This window comes from Myotis davidii, unplaced genomic scaffold, assembly GCF_000327345.1.
Source record: "Myotis davidii unplaced genomic scaffold, ASM32734v1 scaffold497, whole genome shotgun sequence".
Classification (NCBI taxonomy): Eukaryota; Metazoa; Chordata; class Mammalia; order Chiroptera; family Vespertilionidae; genus Myotis; species Myotis davidii.
In genome coordinates this window covers 1898986-1920844 of record NW_006288434.1, presented here as the reverse complement: position 1 = coordinate 1920844, position 21859 = coordinate 1898986, and the positions used below count along the sequence as shown (strand labels likewise).

General features: G+C 33.3%; 1 protein-coding gene across 18 annotated transcripts in view; it reads left to right on the top strand.

Annotated features, from left to right (window-relative positions):
- Nucleotides 1-21859, top strand: part of RIMS2 (regulating synaptic membrane exocytosis 2) — a 296933-nt gene that overhangs the window by 136469 nt on the left and 138605 nt on the right. For 9 of the 18 annotated variants that reach the window (XM_015561714.1, XM_015561716.1, XM_015561723.1 and 6 more), the window contains 3 exons: nt 3596-3775; nt 4652-4761; nt 5570-5602. In XM_015561714.1, the coding sequence (XP_015417200.1) occupies nt 3596-3775; nt 4652-4761; nt 5570-5602 (323 nt within the window). Of the gene's footprint in view, nt 1-3595; nt 3776-4651; nt 4762-5569; nt 5603-18900; nt 19076-21859 lie in introns of those variants that run through there. The other 9 variants (XM_015561724.1, XM_015561722.1, XM_015561715.1 and 6 more) reach the window with 3 other exon arrangements.

The window sequence follows — 21859 nt, the reverse complement described above, 5'->3', positions numbered from 1 at the left end:
TGGAATTTTTTTTTTTAATCTTTTAAGAGCAACTATACTGAGAGGAAAAATGACTGAAAATGGCAGTTTCACTGGATGATTATAAAATTATTTTTTCTTTAGAAATCCTGATCTCAATAGCATCGTGTGCCAGTATATGCTTTCAAAGCTGGTGTAACAGTTACTGGCTCTTGTTACAACACAGTCAGTGTGAGTTAGCTCTGTGTGCAGAGGGCTATTCAGCTGTGTCCTCTCCAAATGTGTGCATTTTGGAATACCAGCCACTCATAGGGCAGAGCAGCAATCTATACAGGTAAATGACATGTATAAAAAGTGAACTATTTAAAACATATATTAGAAAATATAACCAATTTATTTAAAGGATAGAACCATGACATATATTAAATCACTTTCTGAAAGATAACCAATTATTTACCTAAGAAAGATTTAAATTTTTATGTGAGTGGTTCTAAACCTTTGGCAATCTTGTAAAACCTATGGCCACCTTTTTTTGAATAATGTTTTAAAATGCATAAAGAAAGCCCTAGCCGGTTTGGCTCAGTGGATAGAGCATCAGCCTGTGGACTGAAAGGTCCCAGTTCGATTCTGGTCAAGGACACATGGCCAGGTTGCCGGCTCAATCCCTAGTAGGGGATGTGCAGGAGAGAGTCGGTCAGTGATTCTCTCTCATCATTGATGTTTCTGTCTCTCTCTCCCTCTCCCTTCCTTAAAATCAATAAAAATAAAAATATATAAAATGCCTAAAGTAAAATAAAGTACACAAGTAGGGTTGCAAAGGAAATTACTTCCATTGAAATACAGACCCCAAGTTAAGAAACCCCAATAGGCACTAAAACGTTTTATGCATTGTAAATGGTTTTCCATTATTTCCCACATCTCAGTTGCTACTCTGTATTCAGAATTAATTATTTATGTTATCTTAAAATGAAAATTGACTAAGTGTAGGTTGTCAAGCTTTAAATTTCAATCACCTGAAAACCCTGCTATGAGACTGGGCGTTTCATGAGGCGTAGGCTTGGCTGCTTTCGATGCTCTTCGTTCTTATCTAGTAAGACCTGTCGTGGGAGCAGAAGTTACCTTGACCTTCTGTTGTGTAATCAGAATTTAAAATATGGCAGCTTTCCATTCCACTGACTGTGGGGGAGCACTTCAGGAATCTCTGCCTCCATCTGTGGTTCTTTTCATGTTTTACTTTTTAACAGAGTTTCCATTTCACACAATGGAAATCATATAATTTATATTATTTATGAAATGAAGAGACAATGTAAGTAAAATTTAAAACTGATTATAGTCTTCAAACCACTTTTTCACTAAAAAGATATGTTTTTGAGGGATATTTCCTAAGGAGTGACCAAAAGCAGAACCATTTAAAGGACAAAGAACATAGCAACACAATTCAAATGATTCCCTGGATTTCACTCACAATGATATATTCCAGTTATTAAAAATAGAGTGTCAAAGAAGTGAAGGTGTGTATATCTTAACATTTCACTTTTCCCTTGGAAAAATTGCTTGATAGAATCAGAATAAATCAAATTTTGTATAAATAAATTAAATAGCCTGAATTTCTGTTTGGGTAGTCATAGATAGTCCACTAAGTTTTGTTACTGTATGTTTTAGAATGAGATAGTTCAATTATTAACCTAGGAAATGTGAAAATAATATAAATATTGATACTGTCTAAAAATAGGTTTTTAAGGAATCTTAAGAATGTATATCCCTTTGATTCTGGTTATTGTGATAAATATATTCATAGGTATGTACACCAATAATCTAACAAATTATTGAGCATATTAATTTCTAAAAGAAGTGTTTTCTCTAAAATAGTTATTTTTTAAGAATAAAAATAGAATTGTGAGTTTTTAAACTACCCTGTTGCCTTTTTCCCTCTTTTTGACAAATAATTGAATATTGTATATGTATTTATTCTCAGCTTTTTGGCATTTTCTGGATACACATATAAAAATATCTAGGAAATACATCATATTATGGTACATGGACCTCAAAATATTTAAAAACTATTTGACTTATTTATTACCCTTGAATAAAAGTGTCAGATAATGATAAGATTCATTGTAGAATAAACCCAGTATTCACTTCCTACAATGTTATTTAATCTATTGATCTGAAATTGTATGCCATATAATTAATTACATATGGGAAATTGTGTTCTTATTTAATTTTAAATTGTTTGCATTTCTTTACAAAAAATAAGACTGAGAGAATTTATAGGTAAAGTGGACATACTTGATACATTGGTCATGAGGAAGACTAATTCTTGCTTTACCATCTACACTAATAAAAGAGAAAGATGCAGATTGACTGCACCTTTGTGCCACCCACCAGCCAATCAGGAGTGAGTATGCAAATTAACCCAACAAAGCTGGTGGGTTAATTTGCGTACGCAGGTGCCCAGTGGTCGGGGGACAGGACGCTTGCGTCGTCGCCATGGTAATGACACAGGCGTTCTGCACCACTCCACCCTCTCAGGGCCTCCGAGCAGCATGGGAAGGCAGGAAGGCAGCTCCGGCCAGAGCGAAGGCAGTGCCGGCAGCCAGGGGAAGGAACGCCCATTCTTGCACGAATCTTCGTGCATCGGGCTTCTAGTTTACAATATATAAGCATTACCATTTCTGTGGTTACAACTAGATGGGGCGGTAATAGTTTGATTTGCAGTGTATTTTAGATTATGTATTATTTAGAGTCCTAGAGTCAAAGTTAGTATTTTTAGGGTTGGCTCACTGAAAATGGGGTTTGCATTAGAAAACGTTCATTGGCCACATGTTAGATATAAAAGCATTATGATAGAGTCCAGGGCTAAAAATAGAAATCAACAATGGTAGATTCCTGTCAGCCAGGATCAGGACTTGATGTTGATTTATTTGTGGTCAAAGTGATCACATGGTTTCAGAGCCATTATTATTTCAGTCAGTTCATACCCATTCTGAATTGTATGGGTTGGCATCACTGAATCGCACTGAGATAGATGACAGAGATTGACTGATTCACCAGTTTTCTATCCAGTGGTTTTTCTTATAGACCGTGGTTAAATATGGCTACAGACTGCAAAGTAGCTCTGTTTTCTCAGAACATCTGGATCCTTCTATTTGAATGTTCAGGTGTATCAGTACACAGTGATTGTGTTGAAAATATTTTCATATCTTATTTGGTGTAATAAACAGCCTTAGGGGTTTACTGAGAATAGTGCTTATATGGTTTTCCCCCACTCTTTTGAAAATGTTAGAAAAATTTATTGAATTCTTTTAAAGTAGAATACTTTCCATATTTCACATATTCCAAAGGGAATTCACTTCGCAAAGCAGGCAGTTTTGTTTGTCTTTGAACATAACTGACCGACTCCTCTTTATCTTCACTGGGAATTGCTCTTTAAGGCAGATTTGGGTTCCTTCGGAAATCTTAAAAAGTTTAGTGAGAATTGGCTCAGAATATGTTGGGGAAGAGAATTTTTTTTTCTTACATACGCAGTGATTTTAAACAATTACTTTTTTTTTTTCAAAATCAATTTGATGCATCATAACCAAATAGCAGAAAGGCACTAAAGATCGACTGAGCTGCTTTTTGACTAACGTTTCAGGGATTGTGAAGCAGCAGATAGACAGCCCTATCACAGATCCAGATCAACAGAACAGCGGCCCGTCCTAGAGCGGACCACCGCCCGCTCCAGATCCACTGAGCGACCCGACACAAACCTCATGAGGTCGATGCCTTCATTAATGACCGGAAGATCTGCCCCTCCTTCACCTGCCTTATCGAGGTGAAAGATCAATCCATCAGACTAACTCCCCCTTTGCCCCACCAGCACACCATTTTATTTTCCCAGCAGCTAACTGGTCTCTTCTATCATCCTTGGCTGATCACTAATAACAGTCAATACTAACCTTTTCAGTGTAAGCACACTATTTATATTCAGCGGATATAATAGTGTGTGGCTACCATTGTAAAACGTTTAACTGTCCTGACTGCATTTGTTTTGTGATTTCTCATTTATCAGTAGTCCTGGGTAAATCCCCACATAACGCACCTCATGACTGCCATGTTCTCCTACACAATGAGAAATTGTTTGTCTTCATTAGACATCACTGTTGGAATAGTCATCGTAGTGACAAAACTAGATTTTTTAGTTTCTTTCTATCAATACTAATATCATGTATTACCCATCACCTTCTTTAGCTGAATGTTGAATTGTGCAGGGTTTTATTTGTCGTTTCATCAGATATTTTCTAATGAAGTGTTATCTATTATAAGCCTGAGTAACAAGCTCTTTGGATCAAGGTTAGAGTGAAGAGTTTGAAATCTGGTAGAAAGAAATGTCCGACATTACCTTTTATTTTTTTGAGCTGCAGAATTCTCCTCTTACTTTTGTATGAATTTACATGAATAATCCCATGGCTTTTACTGTAGGATTCTCCGTGCATGTATCTGTGTATGTACGCATATAACACAAAAGTTTAAACATCTTTGGCTGTTCAGATAATCATTCAAATATCCATATTGTGTCTTACTTTCCTAACCTTTTATCAGCAGCTAAACCTCTTTTTAAATTGCATTTATACAGCTATCATGTGAAGCAAATGTATTAAAAGTATTTAACTCATTATATTGAAAGTGAACATTAATGTGTATTTCGTAGGTCTCATCCTCGCACTGGGTCTGTCCATACCAGCCCATCAAGCACCCCAGTGGCGGGACGAAGGGTCCGGCAACTTCCACAACTTCCACCAAAGGGAACCCTGGAGAGAAGTAAGTTTTATTTCTAATTGTGTCATGTAGGAAATGCACATGGAAGCTAAGGTGAATCAAGATTCTTTTTGTTCTGCCTTCCTTAGTTTTCTTCTTTGGTTAATTGAATGCCTTAGCTGCATTTGCTAGTAATTACATATTACGTATTTTTCATTTAAAATGTGTACTATTGGCAGATAAAATAACCTATTACCGCTCTGGCGCATTTTACAAATTTGAATTAATGCATTTTAAGAAGTAAATGTAATGCTCTTGCTTAACAAGCAGTTAGATGATATAGCTTTGCTACAGCTAAGTTTATGTAATTGTTGATAGTTACATAAAGTTTATTAGTAACTAGCCAAATCAATTTTCACATACTGCAAAGGACTGGTTAGCTGATGCACAACAATGGTGATCCTTCTCAAAACTGGAGTACCAGAAAAAGGTAATCATGAATATGCAAAGACAGATGCATGTTGTACTGATATTTTTAACACGTATTTTTTAATACTTTCAAATTTTTGCCTAAGAGGCATTACTTGCTCACACACAGGTAAACATACCCCCCACCCCCCATCTATAAATTCTTGGTTAAAGGACCTCTAAAAGCATGGGAAAGATAGAATATAATAATTTCTATTGTTATTTTTTAAATGGTCCCTTTATATGGTAACTGGATGCACTGTACAAAAAAAAAAAAAATTAAGTCACCATTTTCCTTTTCTTTAATTGATGATACATTCTGTACCTCTGGAAATTTCTGTTGTTTTTAACCCCTGTGCTTTGGTTCCCTTCTTTGTTTTGTTTTTTATTTTGTTTTTCCTAGACAATGGAGTCAAGGAGATAGAACCTTGTGAAGGTCTGTACATAAAGGAGGGTTTGTTTTGTGCTGACAGCCTTTCTGGGGGGCTTTGTAAGCAAAAAATAAACCCAACTGCAATTGATGTCCTTCCGTTGTATAGACCTTTATGTAAAATTACCTTGTTACGTGATTTCTGGTAAAGTATTTGGATTTTATGTAGAAATGATGACCAGGAGTTAAATTTTTTGATCCAGTCAAGGAAGACTGCAAAGAGTTTAACTTCGTTTAAACGGCAAGATAAAATTTCCTCTTTTTAAAAAATGTAATTTGCCTTTTAAGCAGAATTCTGTTTTGTGCAAGACTTCAACCAAAGGTATCAATTGCAGCCTGTGTTTATGTCATTGAGGATGTACACCTAGTCTAGTTGTAGTTCTCATCCTCATTTCATTCTGTATTGATGGTGATCTTATAATTATTAAATTTGGCTTTCTAGAAGAGGACTTTGTTGAATTAGATAATGTTTGTGGTTTGCATTTCTTCCATCATTTTTCATGTTGTAGGAAGACTGTTTACAGGATAGCCAAGTTAAATATCTGCAGGTTTATTGTCACAGTACATTATGACTCAAGAGAATATAGTGAGTCATGATAAATGACGTGTCATGCATTTACTAGGACAATCAAACATTTCTCTGCTAATTATACAATTCTGAAAATGACTTTGTAACTTTAAAGAATTAATGGTTTTATTTACTGAATCATCTCCAGCACATAGAATAATGCCTGGCACATTGTAGTCCCTCAATCAATATTTGTTGAATGAATGCATGAAATGTTTATATAAAAACTGAACAACTTACTGAACAACTACTTGAAATAGTGTATAACGCACCATTACAATAATCTTGTTATTCTCTACATACTTATATTCAGATTCAGATTCCATAACCTACTTGTAACAAATTCTCAACTGCATTGCCTTTGGGCAGCAATACTTTTATTGCCCTATATGACTTGTTCTTGTTGTAGTTGGATGACTTATCAGCTTTCATTTTGTGTTTATTTGTGTTTGCTTTGTGCCATAATTTTTAACAACTCACTGCTTTTGTGACTAAATGGTCTGTTATGCAGCCTGATAAAAGATTTCAGCAGCATTTCTATACTTCTCAATTATTTGCATAAGAATGGGGTATATCGTTTTAAAAGTACTTTCCACAAGGAAAGTTCTATAATATGTATAGAATTTTGGTCATTCCAAGATAGAATTTTGATGCTATTTGATGACATATGAAGCCAGAAACATAGTTCATGTGACTTTTTTTGTAAATTTAATATATTTTATAGCAATCAAATATTAAAATATGAATAGCTACATTCTTTTTAATAATAAATACAGTATACCAGAAAACTGACATGGAGCTGATACTGCAAATCAGGATTGAGGAAGTTTAAAAAAAATTTTTTAATTTATTTATTGATTTTAGAGAGAGAAGAAGAAAAGGGAAGAAAGGAAGGAAAGAGGGAGGAAAGGAGGGAAGGAAGAAAGGAAGGAAGGAAGGAAATAAACAGGGAAGAGTGCTTTGCTGTTCCACTTCCATGCGTTCATTGGTTGATTCTTATATGTGCCCTGACTGGGGATCGAACCCACCCCCTTGACGTACTGGAATGATGCCCTAACCAACTGAGCTACCTGGTCAGGGCATAGGAAATTTCTAATGGGCTTCTCAGCAAACATTCTATTTATTATCTGCTTTCTGCCCTATATCATTTTTTAAAACCACAGTTTTCCTTTAATGTCCCTGATTGTGGCTTTTCCATTTTTATAAATAAGAGAGGAAAGCCAAAGCCTCCCTTATTCTTTCCAGTTTCAAATAAATGGGTTTTTGTGTGGTTTATTTTGCTTAAAAGTATGAATGGTTTTAACAGTGTTTTTATAAATGTTGATATAAAGACCAGTAGATACATGATTGTGTGATTTTCGTTAGCTTTAAAGGAGATATATATCTCTTTAGATCTTCGACTCCTAACTGAAGTAAAAGGGACATAACTGAAAATAGAGTATCAACTGATAGTCTAAATCAAATTATGTTTGGATTCTCTCTAAAAAGTTATAAGAAGTTATCATTTAATTGCATTCTTTTGGAATAAAAGTAATGACATTTTTATTTTGTAATCCTGTTCAGCGCCTAAAGAATTAGCAAGTCTTAATTTAATTTTTTTTATTTTGGTTGTGATATTTCAGTCTATTAATGAAATTAATTTAAAACCATATATATATTCATCTTGATGGTGGTATAGCATTAATCATCCCTTTGTCTGAGAACCAGAAAAAATAGAAACAATATAATGAAAGTACAGTGTAATAAACAACTGTAAGGCATTACTAATATATTTTTACTTTCCCCTAACTTTGATATAGTGGCATTTTGTAAAAATAAGAGTTTATAATCTCATATTTTTTCTCTAGAAGAAAAGTTATATAATTTTATTTTTATAAGAATGCTTCAAGTCAATAGACAAATTTTTACATAGTTATCACCATTGCTAATATTTTAGGGGCCACAATTTCTCTTTTACAAATCAAAGTGATTATAAAAGGAGATTGATCATTTATTACAGGTATACTTATTTGCTTACATAACATGTCAGAAACTTGTTTAAAATAATCTTAGTCTTTTAATAATCACTAATATATCATGAATAATTTGAAATGTTTTGTTTCACTTAAGAGTAACAAATATATATATCTGGTCTTTTTTTTTTTTACTTTTACAAAAGCAGAAGTTAATGAAGAAACTGGGCAAGAGGAAGAGCAGGGGGGAGAGGAGCAGGGAGTCGAGGTCAAGGCAGGTCTGTCTGTGTGTCTAACTAAATGACTGGGTGTTTTAGAAGTCTCACTTTGCATTTCTAAATTCATAAGTGTACAAGAAAGAACAGACTGTTTCCCAGTACTAATTTTAAAGTAAATTACCTAATTTTAAATGGAGAGATATTATATAAGCTATCTAGGTAATTTAACTGAATACTTAATTCACCCATTTGAACATTATCCTAATGTTTAATCAAACTAAAATTATAGGCCGTGCTTCTGACCATGATTTGCACTTATCTTTTACCCCAGCTTTACATTCAGTTCATTTATTTATTCAAAAATGTCAATTGAGTACCTACTGAAATGCTACATTTTACCTTGTGTTTACACTGAGCAGAGGTACATTGAAGTCTTCGCCTCCTCTTTGAAGAATTTTGATTTTGTGGAGGCAAATTACAAGTGAATGTAGGGTAGAATACAGACTCCACGTTTTAATTATTAAAAGTTTTAGAGACTATCATAATTTTATCCATAAAATTTCCCCTCTAAAATAATTAAAATTAACTGTAGGTACCTTTTCTTCATCTCAGCTCAATATTGCTTTAATGTTTATTGATCATTATAATCTCTTTCCTAAGAGTCCTCCTTCTCCATGGTTATGGAGAGAACTTCATTTTGTTTTTTTTAAGTCCCTGTTATACTTAGATATCATAATTTTTCCACTTTGTCAGAATTTTTCTGAAATGATAAAACTTAAAATATCATATAATCAGTAAATACTTTTATATACTTCTTTTATCTAATATTTACTATTTTAATTTGAAACTCAAAGAGTTGAATCCTAATCATACCTAAGAATTGTTTAAAAAAAACTTATTTCTAATTTCTTTGAACAATGCAGAATATCTTTAGATCTAATTTTATCATTTTTTACTCATCATCATTTTTTATTCATGGATAGTAGAGGGTATTTTATGTTTCTTTTATTCTGTCCTTTAACACTGTGCAAGCAGTGCCATTATGTAAGTTGTGCATGCAACATATTCTCATGGATACATTTTTTAACGGTGTGTGTAGTTTAAGACAGAAGACTTCGTAAGCTGCAGTTGCTAATTAATCATAACTGTTTTTAATGTCGTACAGATGAGAAAAATCAGCAGAGTACTTCTGATAATGAAAGCAAAGGCAAGTTTAGATGCATGGTTATGGAAATGCATAACTATCTCTGTTACGAATTTCTAGTATACGGACTGCTAGAAAGTCACACCTCTTTCATTTTCCTGAAATGCTATAGGGATAACATTCGTATGAATACTGTAAGAATGACCTTTATTTTAATTTAGCTTTGCAGTTAATGTTTTCATATTGCTCATTCCTATATATAATAAACTACTAGTTCATTTGAAAATTAAGTTAGTGAATTACACCAATTCTTAAATTAGCATAAAACCATAGCTATAATCCTCCTGACTTTATAACATGACTCATTATTCCATATTTTATCTGTATTTTTATTACTTTTCTTATAGGATAGGAAGGACATGCTTTACTCTTGTGTTCATCAGTGAGGTGTCCTGTTTAGTGCATGGATTTGCTTCCTAGTGTGTGATGTCATCTTTTGTGGTGTGCTTCACTTTTATTTGGGTTGTTAATGACATTAAGAAGTAATCGCTCTTGTCTGTTTTCAATGTTACAAAGACAATGAGGGAGAAACTCCAAGCCCACCTAACAATGGGGAAAAAGGCAAGTGTCATATGAAGTGGATTGTGCCTTTCTACATAGTAAACATTCAGCATTGACTTGTGATGTGCATGAATATGCTCTTCTAAATTAAAAAAGCATAAATACAACTATTAGTGCCAACTTAAGTTATCCAGTATTTAATGTCTGCTGTTTTACAATATATTTCTGAATGTGAAATTTGTCTTAAAATACTTACCTTATTATTGGATTTCAGTAAAATTCATTTCTATTGAAATATATGGCATTAAAATCAGAAGTTTTGCTTTGATGATAATGTTAAGGAATAAGATTCTAAGGAAAATAGTAATAATGTTATGTATTTAGAAAAACAGAACATAGATTTTTTTTTAAATTCAGAATTTTTTTTTAAATTAAATGACTTTAAAAATATTTCAAAGCAGAATTGTAAAGTAGATAAGGAAATGAACTTTACGTGATGTCATCTTTTGTGGTGTGCTTGATTTCTGTTTGGGTCATTCATGACATTAATATTAATCACTCTTGTCTGTTTTCAATGTTACAAAGACAATGAGGGAGAAACACCAAGTCCACCTAATAATGGGAAAAAAGGCAAGTGTCACAAATATTTATAACATTTGTAGATACTTCACAGTTCTATACACACAAATTAATATGTTGTATAGGCGAGTAGAAAAGATGATTGATTTTAATACTTAGACTTAGTTTTCCTATAACTATTGATGACTTAATTCTGAAACTACCCCAACCAAGTTTTCTCAAAAACGGGACTGTTTATGTTTTGTAGTGATTGATAAAAAAATATAACTACACACATTGATTTAGAATGTTAGCATTTAAAATATTTACTTAAAAAATCAACATCTAAAATTTCTCTGTATTATAACAGTTTACCCTTGTTATTTGGCCAGATCAAGAAATGAATAGTTTTATCCTTTAGTAATGTAGTTGAAATGTCCTTCAGTCTTGAATATATTTTTTCTTCCCGATTTTCATCTTTTATAAAAAATGTCTATAATGTTACATGTGAAATCTAATTAGCACTAAAATACAATCATTTTTCTTATTGTGGAATGTTAATTATCCATTAGCACTTCATGTATAAAATTCTTAAAACTGCTATGATATAAAAAGGCAAGAATAATATAACAAAAGAAGTAAAATCAAATCAAGCATTATAAAATATGAATATTCTCTTTAAAACAAAAAATTAAATGAGCTCTCAATGTATATTTACATATTTGTCACTTTTATCTATTTCTTGACTATGATTTTCACTTTCCATCTGTGAAAGGATATGTTTGGATGTACTTAAATATATGTCAGCGATCTGAAAGAGTAAATATATATTCTTAAATGTTCAATTATTAGGGTATAACAAACTGTAAGAACATTTAATGCCATTTTATATTTTAAGTGCATTCAAATGTATCAGTCTATTCTCTGCTTCAAATGAAGTCATTGTCCTGGCCCATTTGGCTCAGTGGACAGAGTATCGGCCTGCAGACTGAAGGGTCCTGGGTTCGATCCTGGTCCAGAGCCCATACCTCAGTTGCAGGTTTGATCCCCGGCCTGGCATGGGGGAGGCAGCCAATCAATGTGTCTCTCTTATATCGATGTTTCTCTCTCTCTCTCTCTGTCTCTCCCCTTCCCTTCCACTCTCTCTAAAAATTAATGGAAAAATATCCTCGGGTGAAGATTAACAAGAAAAAAACCAAAAACCTGAAGACACTAAGTTAATGAATTTAGCTGATGAGGTACTCTCAACAGGGCTTTTTTTTTCTTTTCTTTTCTTTTTTTTACGTCTAGTTGGCCCTGAATGCTATTAAATCTCTGACCTCTAGAGACTATTCTGCTGTCTTATTGCTTCGTTTGATCTTGCAAGTAAAGGTTCTACTGACAGTGATTATTGGGGCCTCAGTCACACAGTCGTTATTAATTTATTTTTTATGATTTATATAAAAATTCTCTCCACTGCAAAACATCACGGTTGTTCATGTAGACCAATCTTCCTTGTGAAATAGTTGGACCTAGAAAGGAGGTAATGAATAAAAGTTTGAAAGATGAGAACTCTATATTTATATATGCTTTCATTTTTATTTAGTATAACCTTTTGATTATCTACCGATAATTAAGGTATCTAATATATCCTCTCGCTGTTTTCTTTTGGAAGAGATAAATTTACTGTTTATTTTAAACCTCACCGAGAGTTCCTGAGTAAGACTCCAGAGTGTAAAGGGATGTTACTATGTTCCTACCTCTACTGTATATTCAGAGTAAAAAGTAACTGTAAATTGCAGTTATAATCATGTCCAAGCACTGGATAGAGAGGTGGACTGAACACCATCCTCTTCTGATTTAAAATGCAAAGAGAGAGAGAGAGAGACAGGAGCAAAACCAAGTAAAGAAAGTCCTTGCAGCAGGAGAGAATCATCAGTAATGTGAATGATCACTAGTAGGAAGTCACCGTGGTAACCTGCACTAAGAGCAGTTTTGGTGGAGTCAGAGGAGGTAAAAGCGATTAGAGGGATTTAAAAGAAGTGGAGAGACCCTGGCCAGTAGCTCAGTTGGTCAGGGCATCATCTCAATGGTGGATTTAACACCATCCTCTCAGTTCAGTCCTCGATCCCCGGTCAGGGCACATACAAGAATCAACCAATAAATGCATGAATAAGTGGAACAAGAAAATAAATGTTTCTCTCCCTCTCTCTCTAAAATGAATAAATACATAAAAATTTATTTAAAAAAAAATGGTGGAGAGAAATGGAGACAGTGCAAGTTTGGCTGTAAAAGGAAGAAAAATAAAAATTGAGAGTTGAGGGGAGCAATCAGGAGAACTGAATACTTGAAGGAAACTGTGTCCAGTCTTTGTCTTCTACATTGAGATGTCAGTTCACTATGTGGAGTCATTTAGCCCTGAGCCATCTGCCTGTAGTTTACCAGGGCACAGTGTTCTGTGGTCTAACCCCTAGATTCAGAGTCAAGACTTTTAGCTTGGAAGGACCCTTATAAATCTTTTAATAACACGGCTTTCCGTTACTGATAAAGAGCAGAATTCTAGAGCCTAACTTCCTCTTACCCACATAGTAGCAGATCTCTACTCTTGACACCCAATCTCAGGACTTGTTAATGTTAAACATGCATTAAACATTAAACATGCATGTCTTTTCAAATAAATGGCATTCCCCTTGCATGGGTTCCAACCATTTATTTTTAGTTGTTAGCCAATGGTTTAGTTCAGTTCAGCCATTATCTGCTGATTTCAATGTATTGTACTAGGTTGCAATTGAGGATGCAATGATGAATCAGATATATTCCCTGCTTTGGGGGAGTAATAACATAATGAAAATAGCTGGTAAAACCTATAGCATGTCACTTACCTAAAGTACCTTAAGACTGTGATATATATTCAGAGCCAACTTTATAAAAAACAGGTAAGTTTTCCGGAGGGTCTGGGTAGATTTCCAGCCCAAAATATATATCCCACTATTTGTTACATGACTTTATATTCTGCTAATCTCTGGTGGATTAATTATTTTAATAATATAAAGCTTTAAGCTTTCCAAACACTGAAATGTGAATGTTTCTGAGGGGACTGACCAGAGCTGTTAGCACATACACCTTTTCATGGGAGGCAAGTGAGAGCCTGTGAGTGGAGAAAGCTGGATGTGGGGGGAGGGATACTAAAAAATGTGGTAGAACACTGGGTACCGTGGAGGGATGGTAATGGCAGACTCTGCCTTGAACTAACCCCAGGTTCACTCTAAATAACATTGCTTGCTGTGCAGATATGCTGTAAGTTTACTTTTTAAAAAATGTTGGTATATTTAAATTGCTTAGAACAATACTTGTCACATAATAAGTACTATATATGTGTTAGTGTCATTACTATTATTTCTTAGTGATGTCTTGCTATAAATTTGAAAACTTTAGATTTACAGTCAGATTAAGCCTGATTGTGATCATCACTCTGAACCAGTTATTCAATACATGTTGTTTAGTAGTGTCTGGGAAATTAGTACTCTGGATCAAGTAACTTGCATAAGAAACAATTCCAAGGGGGAAAGGAATTGAATGGCAATATAAGATACTGCATAATGTTCTAATACAGTTAATTGTACATGTTTCAATATGTGTGTGAAAATCAGTATGAAACTATTTAGAATAATTTTCTCTCAGTCAGAGAACTGTTTACATCAGTAGGACTTTTCCAGTTTCATAGTATCTAGAGAATGACATTGAAGTCAATACTTGGGTCATGAGCTCAATTCTACTGGGAAGTTTATGGCCTCTGGCAAGGCTTTCATTCTGTGGACCTCAGTTCCTTCTTCTGTAAGTAAAATATTCCCTAAGGACTTTAACACAACTAAGTGTTTTTGGATATGTGGCTAAGAATGTCAAAAGTCTCTAATAGTTTTGTTTCCAGCCTATGGTTTATGTTGTTGTTGTTTGGTTGGTTGGTTTTAGAAACTTAACAGATACAACCTCCTAATTTGCTGTTAGTGGTTGAACACTGTTGGGATTATAGACTAAACCCTACCAAGTTGCCTATTAAAAAGTCATGTGCCTAAAGATGCATAATGAGACTAAAGGGAAATATTTTGTCCCGTTCAGCCTTAATGTACAGTTGCCTACATTATTCCAAATATAGAGAACCTTATATATAAGAAAGAAAGGAAGAGAGGAAGGAAGGGTGAAAAAAGGGGGAAAACTGGTTTACAAAGGAACCGAAAGTGATAATTTTGATGGTCTTAGTAATGGTGCTTGCTTCTGTAGGCATTCTAGGAGTTGGATACCATTTAGGGTGGTAGGATTTGCAGATCCTCATTTTACTTTTCTTCTCCTTCTGCTCATTTTATTTCTTGTATACTTCTAAAATCTAAATAGACTAATTGACTTGGGAAAGAACCCCCTTCCTCATTTCTTCCAGTAAAGGTTAGCCATTGTTCAAGCCATTTCATTGTCGACTTCCCAAATACAATTCTAAAGCCATCTTCTGTTTGTTGTTGAAAATAACAACAGGAAAGTGAGATGGTACTAGAGAAATCACAGGTTTAGAACCTTGACACAAGGTCTGCCTTTACAATATACCAACTGCCTGACTCTAGCCCCTTATTCCAAGTTAGTTAATCTGAGAAGAGGTAATCTTAGCATATTTCTTTCATTTTCATATGCTTCTTTGAGAATCAAATGAGGTAATGCCTTTGAAATTGTTTGTAAACTAGGATGGCTATTCAGCTCTTATCCTTATTAATCAGCTCTGTCTTCTTACCTGTACATACCACCTAATAGAAGGTCCTTTCTGTTTTATAGGATCAGATATGAGGTTGTATGTGAAAACACATTGAAACATATGGTGTTATATAAATATAATCTTGCTAATATAGGAATTTGTACTATTTAAGTCATAGTGTTGGCTACATGATGTAATGAAGACTAGCCAGGTATATAGTTATTTTGTAGAAATGTGGGCTTTTAAAATATCACTTAAAAAGCTCACGTCAGAGTTGTCATAATGAGTAAAATTGTTCTTCAAATTATCTAATATGTATCAAATCAATCTTCAAGCTTTCCATCTACAAATTAAATTCACAACTGAATATTTACTACTGCATTTGTAAAGTAATAAAAGTATTAGTAAAAGAATGTATCCTTTAGAATAAATTTCTTTCTGTACTTGAATGGATTCATCGTTTGCATCTGAGGCATTTGATATATATTTATTCAAGGTAATCATACCAATTAAATTGCATTATATATCTCCGATTTTTACTTTTTATCCTCAGGTAGTAAATACACACTGTCATGAGCTAGCACTTTGTACTTAAGTTTTAATTATTAGATCTTTATTACCTAACATTAAGAAGACTTTTAGTTTTAAAATTACCACAATAGTCTTTTCATAAAAAAACACATGATCAGTGAGTGATATTTTTGCTATTTCGTTTAATGTAGCTAAAGCAACTTTCAAACAATTTGAACATTTTTTCTGATGTAAAACTAGGCATCTTTTAATTACATTCAATGTTTTATTTTTATTCTCTGACCCATAAATTCAAAGAGGGCTACATATGGGTAGCTCTTGACATTGTTTTTTGGGGTGATAAATGAATAAATGATTCACTAGTCAATTCTGTTCTTTTTATGACTTTAAATCTGTTTTAAAATAAACACTTGGGTTCTGATATAGGGTTTAATAATAGCCATATTTAGGACTTATGGAAAATCTTCTAAATTCTAAGTGTCTTAATTTCATCATCTCTGGTAGAGTTCCTCTTCCACAAAATCTTACTAATCAGTCTAGAATCATAAGAAGCAAGAGCAACTGTAATTTGAGCACAGAAATAACCTTAGAAAATTTTAAGACCAAGTTTCTCACTTCAAATATACCAGATTAGTGGCCAGAGATTTTATGAAACTTGCTTAAGATTATAAACCTCATTAAAGGCAGAAATGTTCCTAAAATTCACCATTTCTGGCTCAGGCTAGTAATATATATTACCTCTCCTATCAATCATTGATAGCCTTGATCTTGGTCTTCTTTCTTTGTTGTAATGGCTAGTATCTATAAATTTATGGCTATGGGGCTTTTTTCCCCACTGGCATATACTTTCAACAAATACTTGTTAATTTCACTCTGTCAACATAAGACAAATGACTCAAAGAAAGTCTCTGAAAATTAAAAATGTTATGCCTTAAGAAATGTTTCCTCACACTTCAGAAGATGCTTTCTGCCAATTTACAGATCGGCTGACCCATTTCAAAACAAGCCGTTTCTGCTTCTAATACTCAATCTTATTTCAACAGGTAGCATGCCTTCTATTTCTGGAACTTCACAAACTATCAAATGATGGAAGGAGAAACAACTTTTCAAAATAACAAACATGTAGGAGTTTAGAAAATTTCACTTTGAACAACTCTGTAGTGCTTGTAAAATCTTTCATATTGTTTTTTGGCAGGAAACTAAAAGTGCAGATCATTCAGATTTAACAATACTTTATTGTTGATGAGCTTATTGTTTTCCCTAAAATGGGAAAATTAGTCTTGTTATTTTTGTATTACTACAGGCTAACTTTGATTAAGGAATATATGAGTCCTTTGTTCTTATAACTAAAGGAGGCTGTACCAAAGTCTTGGAATTCATCGGAAAATTTATATATTCTTTAAAGGTTTTAAGATTTATCTTCTATTAGCCATTCATTGATATATAGCATCTTTATCCAGATTGGTTACTATTTGGTCACCCTGTATTGCATCTTTATCAGTTATTTACTAATTAGAAAATTAGGCTGTCAGCTACATTCCCCGGTGTAACTTTATAAAATGATCCCAAAGCAAGAGGTTTGTTTTCTTTCGGTAGCTGATTGATGTTGGACTCGTATAAAGTGTGTAATTATTAATAGCATTTAATAAAATGTCTATTAATAAAGTCTAGGAGTGGGTAATTCTCATACAGTACTTAACTGCAGACAGTTCCAGCAGTGTAAGTAATCAAAAACAGCACTGTGTCTACAGTGACTTATATCTGATGTTGCCATATAGCATATTTTTCCATTTGGGACAGTGATTTCATCTTCCTAGTTATATTTTTTAGCTTAATATTATAAAAGGTTAGGATTCCACTATTTATGGCCAGAGATTAAAATGGACGTAGATAGTAACTGTCTACATGACTTACCGTGTAGATTTAGAAACGCGAACAAAAGTATAGGCCAGTATACACTTAAGTGTTCATGAATGCTGCTACGAGAGGAAAGTTAAGTGGCGACCAGTGACCCCTTTGATACGTGACCTGCAATGATCTGTACTCCCCACACTGCCAGTTCATTAATCCCCCCTGCTACCACTTCCCCCTTTCCCACCCCGCGTTAGCCCTGGAGGCCTCCCGTTCACGTCCAGGATGCTTTTCTAGAACATTCCAGCATGTTCCCACCTGAGGATATTTGCCAGTGCTGTTCTTCTGCCTGCGTTGCCCTCTCCTCAAGTCAACATACAGCTCCCTTACTTCCTTAAGTTCTTGATGAAAATGTGCCTTCTTCGTGGGGGTTTCTATGACCACCCTCTTCAAACTTTCATCAGACCCTAAGCATTTTGTTACTTCTTACCTACTTCACATTTGTCTTCTTAGTACTTATCAATAGCCAAGCCATCGAATATCATACTTGTGTTTCTGATTTATAATCTGTTTCTCCATTAGAATATAGACTGTATGAGAGCATGGATTTTTGTCTCTTTTGTTTGTTCTTGTATCCCCAGTGCCTTAGATATGCCTGGATTGTTATAGGTGCTGGGTATATATTGTTGAATGAACAAATATTAGGCCACACTACAAATAATTCTGAATAATCTTAAATAAGCCCAGGGGGCTCATATTCGATGATACTACACTATTACTAATTTGTTTGAAACCATATCCCATAGCACATTTTTCTATCATTTAATGAAAGTACTAAATATGGTAGTAAAATAGCTATTTTATCTTGTCCTATATTAAAATCTAATTTCTCTTGATATGTACAAAATTTGTGCATTTTAATTTCATATACACATTTCATTTCATCACAGAAAACAGTGTTTAGCAAAATATTCATTTCTAAAATTATTATTATTAATATCAACTAAGAAAAAACGTATTTGTCAAATCAGTTTAATCATTTTCTTCATACCTTCAGCTCATTCATTTTATTGGGAGTGAGTTTTAGTGCTTTGGTTTTTTTAAATCTATTATAAAAAATTCAAATGTCACATTTGTATATCTAAGACATTAACTACACATGACTGAAAATTTACTGGAGAATATAGGGGGTAAATCACTTTTTTAAATCCCTGAAGTATTTTTAGGTTCTCGTTATGAACATTACCTAATGTTTCTGACAAGCTCTGATTATTCTTTTTTATTCATAGTAGAAGTTACATGGGAAGACCAACAGGAAAAGGTGAATGGTACAGTAAATGATGACATACCATTGCCGCAAAAGAAACAGCAATCAGAGCCAGGTTTGTCAGGATGTGGAAAACCGCGGAAAGCATGAGAGGATAAGCATTGCATTTCATGCTTTGTAATTCGTGTGTGCTTGTTCCTCATTTCTCTCATTTTGGTGTGAGCTTGATAGTTTGTAGAGCCTATTTATACTAGAGTGGTGGACACTTTATTTAAAATTTATTTAGAAAGTTAAAAAGAACGACTATTTTATTATTAAGATTACTTCCTTGGGAAAAAAGTGACAAATGTAAGCACTAATGATCATTATATATTTGGTCCTTTTAACTCAAATTAAAGTATCTTCATGAAGAGACATTTGCTTTCCTAAGAAGTACTATAGTAAGCTCAATATAGTCTTTAAATTGTGTCTATAGGCCATTCTTTCTTTTTCATTGCAAATGCTGAGGTATTAAACTACATATTGGTAATGATTTGTTTACAACTTCTGACGCTAAAAATATTGCCAACAACAAGGAATAATAGCATAATATATTAATTTGATAAAGATTCTTTTCAAATCATTAATTCTACCAATGAGTTGAAATAAAGTGACTTTATTTTCCTCTCCTCTCTCTGAAGAGATATGATTACTAGAAGACACAAAATTGAACCAGGATTAAAAGCAGAGTGCAAACACAATCAACTGAATAATCAGTATTACGTTTATTTATTTTTTTAAAATATATTTTATTGACTTTTTACAGAAAGGAAGGGAGAAGGTATAGAGCGTTAGAAACATTGATGAGAGAGAAACATCAATCAGCTGCCTCCTGCACACTCTCTACTAGGGATGTGCCCACAACCAAGGTACATGCCCTTGACCAGAATCCAACCTGGGACCTGTATTTAAGAAATAAATACAGGCCGATGCTCTATCCACTGAGCCAAACCGGTTACGGCAGTATTACTTTTGATTAATAATTGAGTGAGAGTGAAAGTACATCAAGAATTTCATTCAAAATTTTAGAAAAATGGAGTTTTTGATAATATTATAAAAATGGACACTTGCAATTTTTATTTTAAATATAACACTATTGAGCTGAAGGGCTACGTGGCATTAAAGTGTGCCTATAGTAACAGTGCTAATGCGACTCATTTCCTGTTATGTCTCTAAAAACCTATATTTTAAAATCTGTCAATGTATAAATTAAACTAACTTTTATTAACGAATATCAGTTGCTATCCTGTTGTATGCCAGGCATCGTGTTTGGCCCTGAGTTATTGGAGTAGATTAGATAGATGCAGTAATTGCCCTCATACAGTTTACATTCTGCAAAAATACACAAGTTAAAAATTATACTAATGATTAAGTTACTACAATTGTGATACAGCTATAAAGGAGAATAGGGTGCTTTGAGAAAAACGTATTACACGACATAAGTTTAGAAGGCAAGGAAAAATGCCATAGTTCAAATGACTTAATCTGTAAATTCTTTTATAGTAAAACAGTTACATACTGAAAATTTATTAAAATGAATTGGATTTTGTATTTGGAATTTCAACATATTCATAAACTTGTAAGAAAATATCTTACATGTTTTTTTCAAATTTTTAAATAAAATCACTCCTTTTTTGAAAAAACGTAGTATATTATTATATATTAGTACATTTAAGATGATTTAAGAAGTAAAGTATGTATAAAATTAGTTATATGTTGTGATATATATAACAAATATCATTTCTTTGAAAATCTCTCCTTGCTATATTGTGTGATGTGGGTTTTCCTGGTCATGAACTACTATTTATTTGTTTGTCCTGTTTGCTTTCATATCTGAGTACATGGATATGTTTGTGGCCATATATATTTATGTGAATAAATTATATTGTACATTGAAATCATGAAACAATGCAATGTTTGGCTAAAAAAATGTCACCAATTTTTTTTAAAATATCACCTTTATATAATGTTAATTTTTGTGTATTCTTTGTATTTAGCATATATTTTTCTTACCACTTAAGTCCTCTAATTAAATATAAACTATGTGTATAATAGAGGAAAATTAATATAATTAGAATGCCTGAATGTTATGGTTTAAAATGTTTATAAATCTTTCTATTTTGGCAACTGTGCATTTCCTATGTGTTAGGAAATTCCTGGATATTCAAACTCTTAATGTCATGAGTAAGTATGCAATATGCTAAAGCCATAAATGCCATGTTAAATTTTAGTTTTCCATAAATATTTGTGTTTATTTCTGAAATAAAGGTAGGCTTTGTATAGAATATGCTTAATCACTGGAACTTTGGAGTGATGACAGAGGAGGAAGATAGTGGGACGTCCGGTGGGCAAATTACATTTTAATAACGTTTATGAGCTTGGGCTTTGCCGAGACGTGTTTGGGGGCATTCTTTAATTTATATTTAAGTACATTTATGATATTAAAAATCTATTCATTGTAGCCTTTGTTTAAAATGTAATTTTTATTCACTGAACCCGTTAATTGTCAAAGGGTTGTCATCGGAGGATTATTGTAGGGAACTTGTGGTATTAGAAAAAGTTTGGAGGACTTTAACCCAAACCTGAGAGCAAGGTTGGCTCTGTAGCAATAGCATATATTGCTGTATTTTTTTATTGCTGTGTTATGAAAGGCTGTGCAATAATAATACCTGGTAATCTGACCATTTTTATGATGTATACTAAGAGTATAAAGATCACTTGTAATTTTTATTTTAAATATAACACTACAGCACTGAAGGGCTAAGGGGTATTGTGTTGGCTAGAAAATATGAGTTAACCAATATTTGCATGGACGTTAAGTATAATGGACTTATTTTGAAGAAGAATCTTGACATCCCTG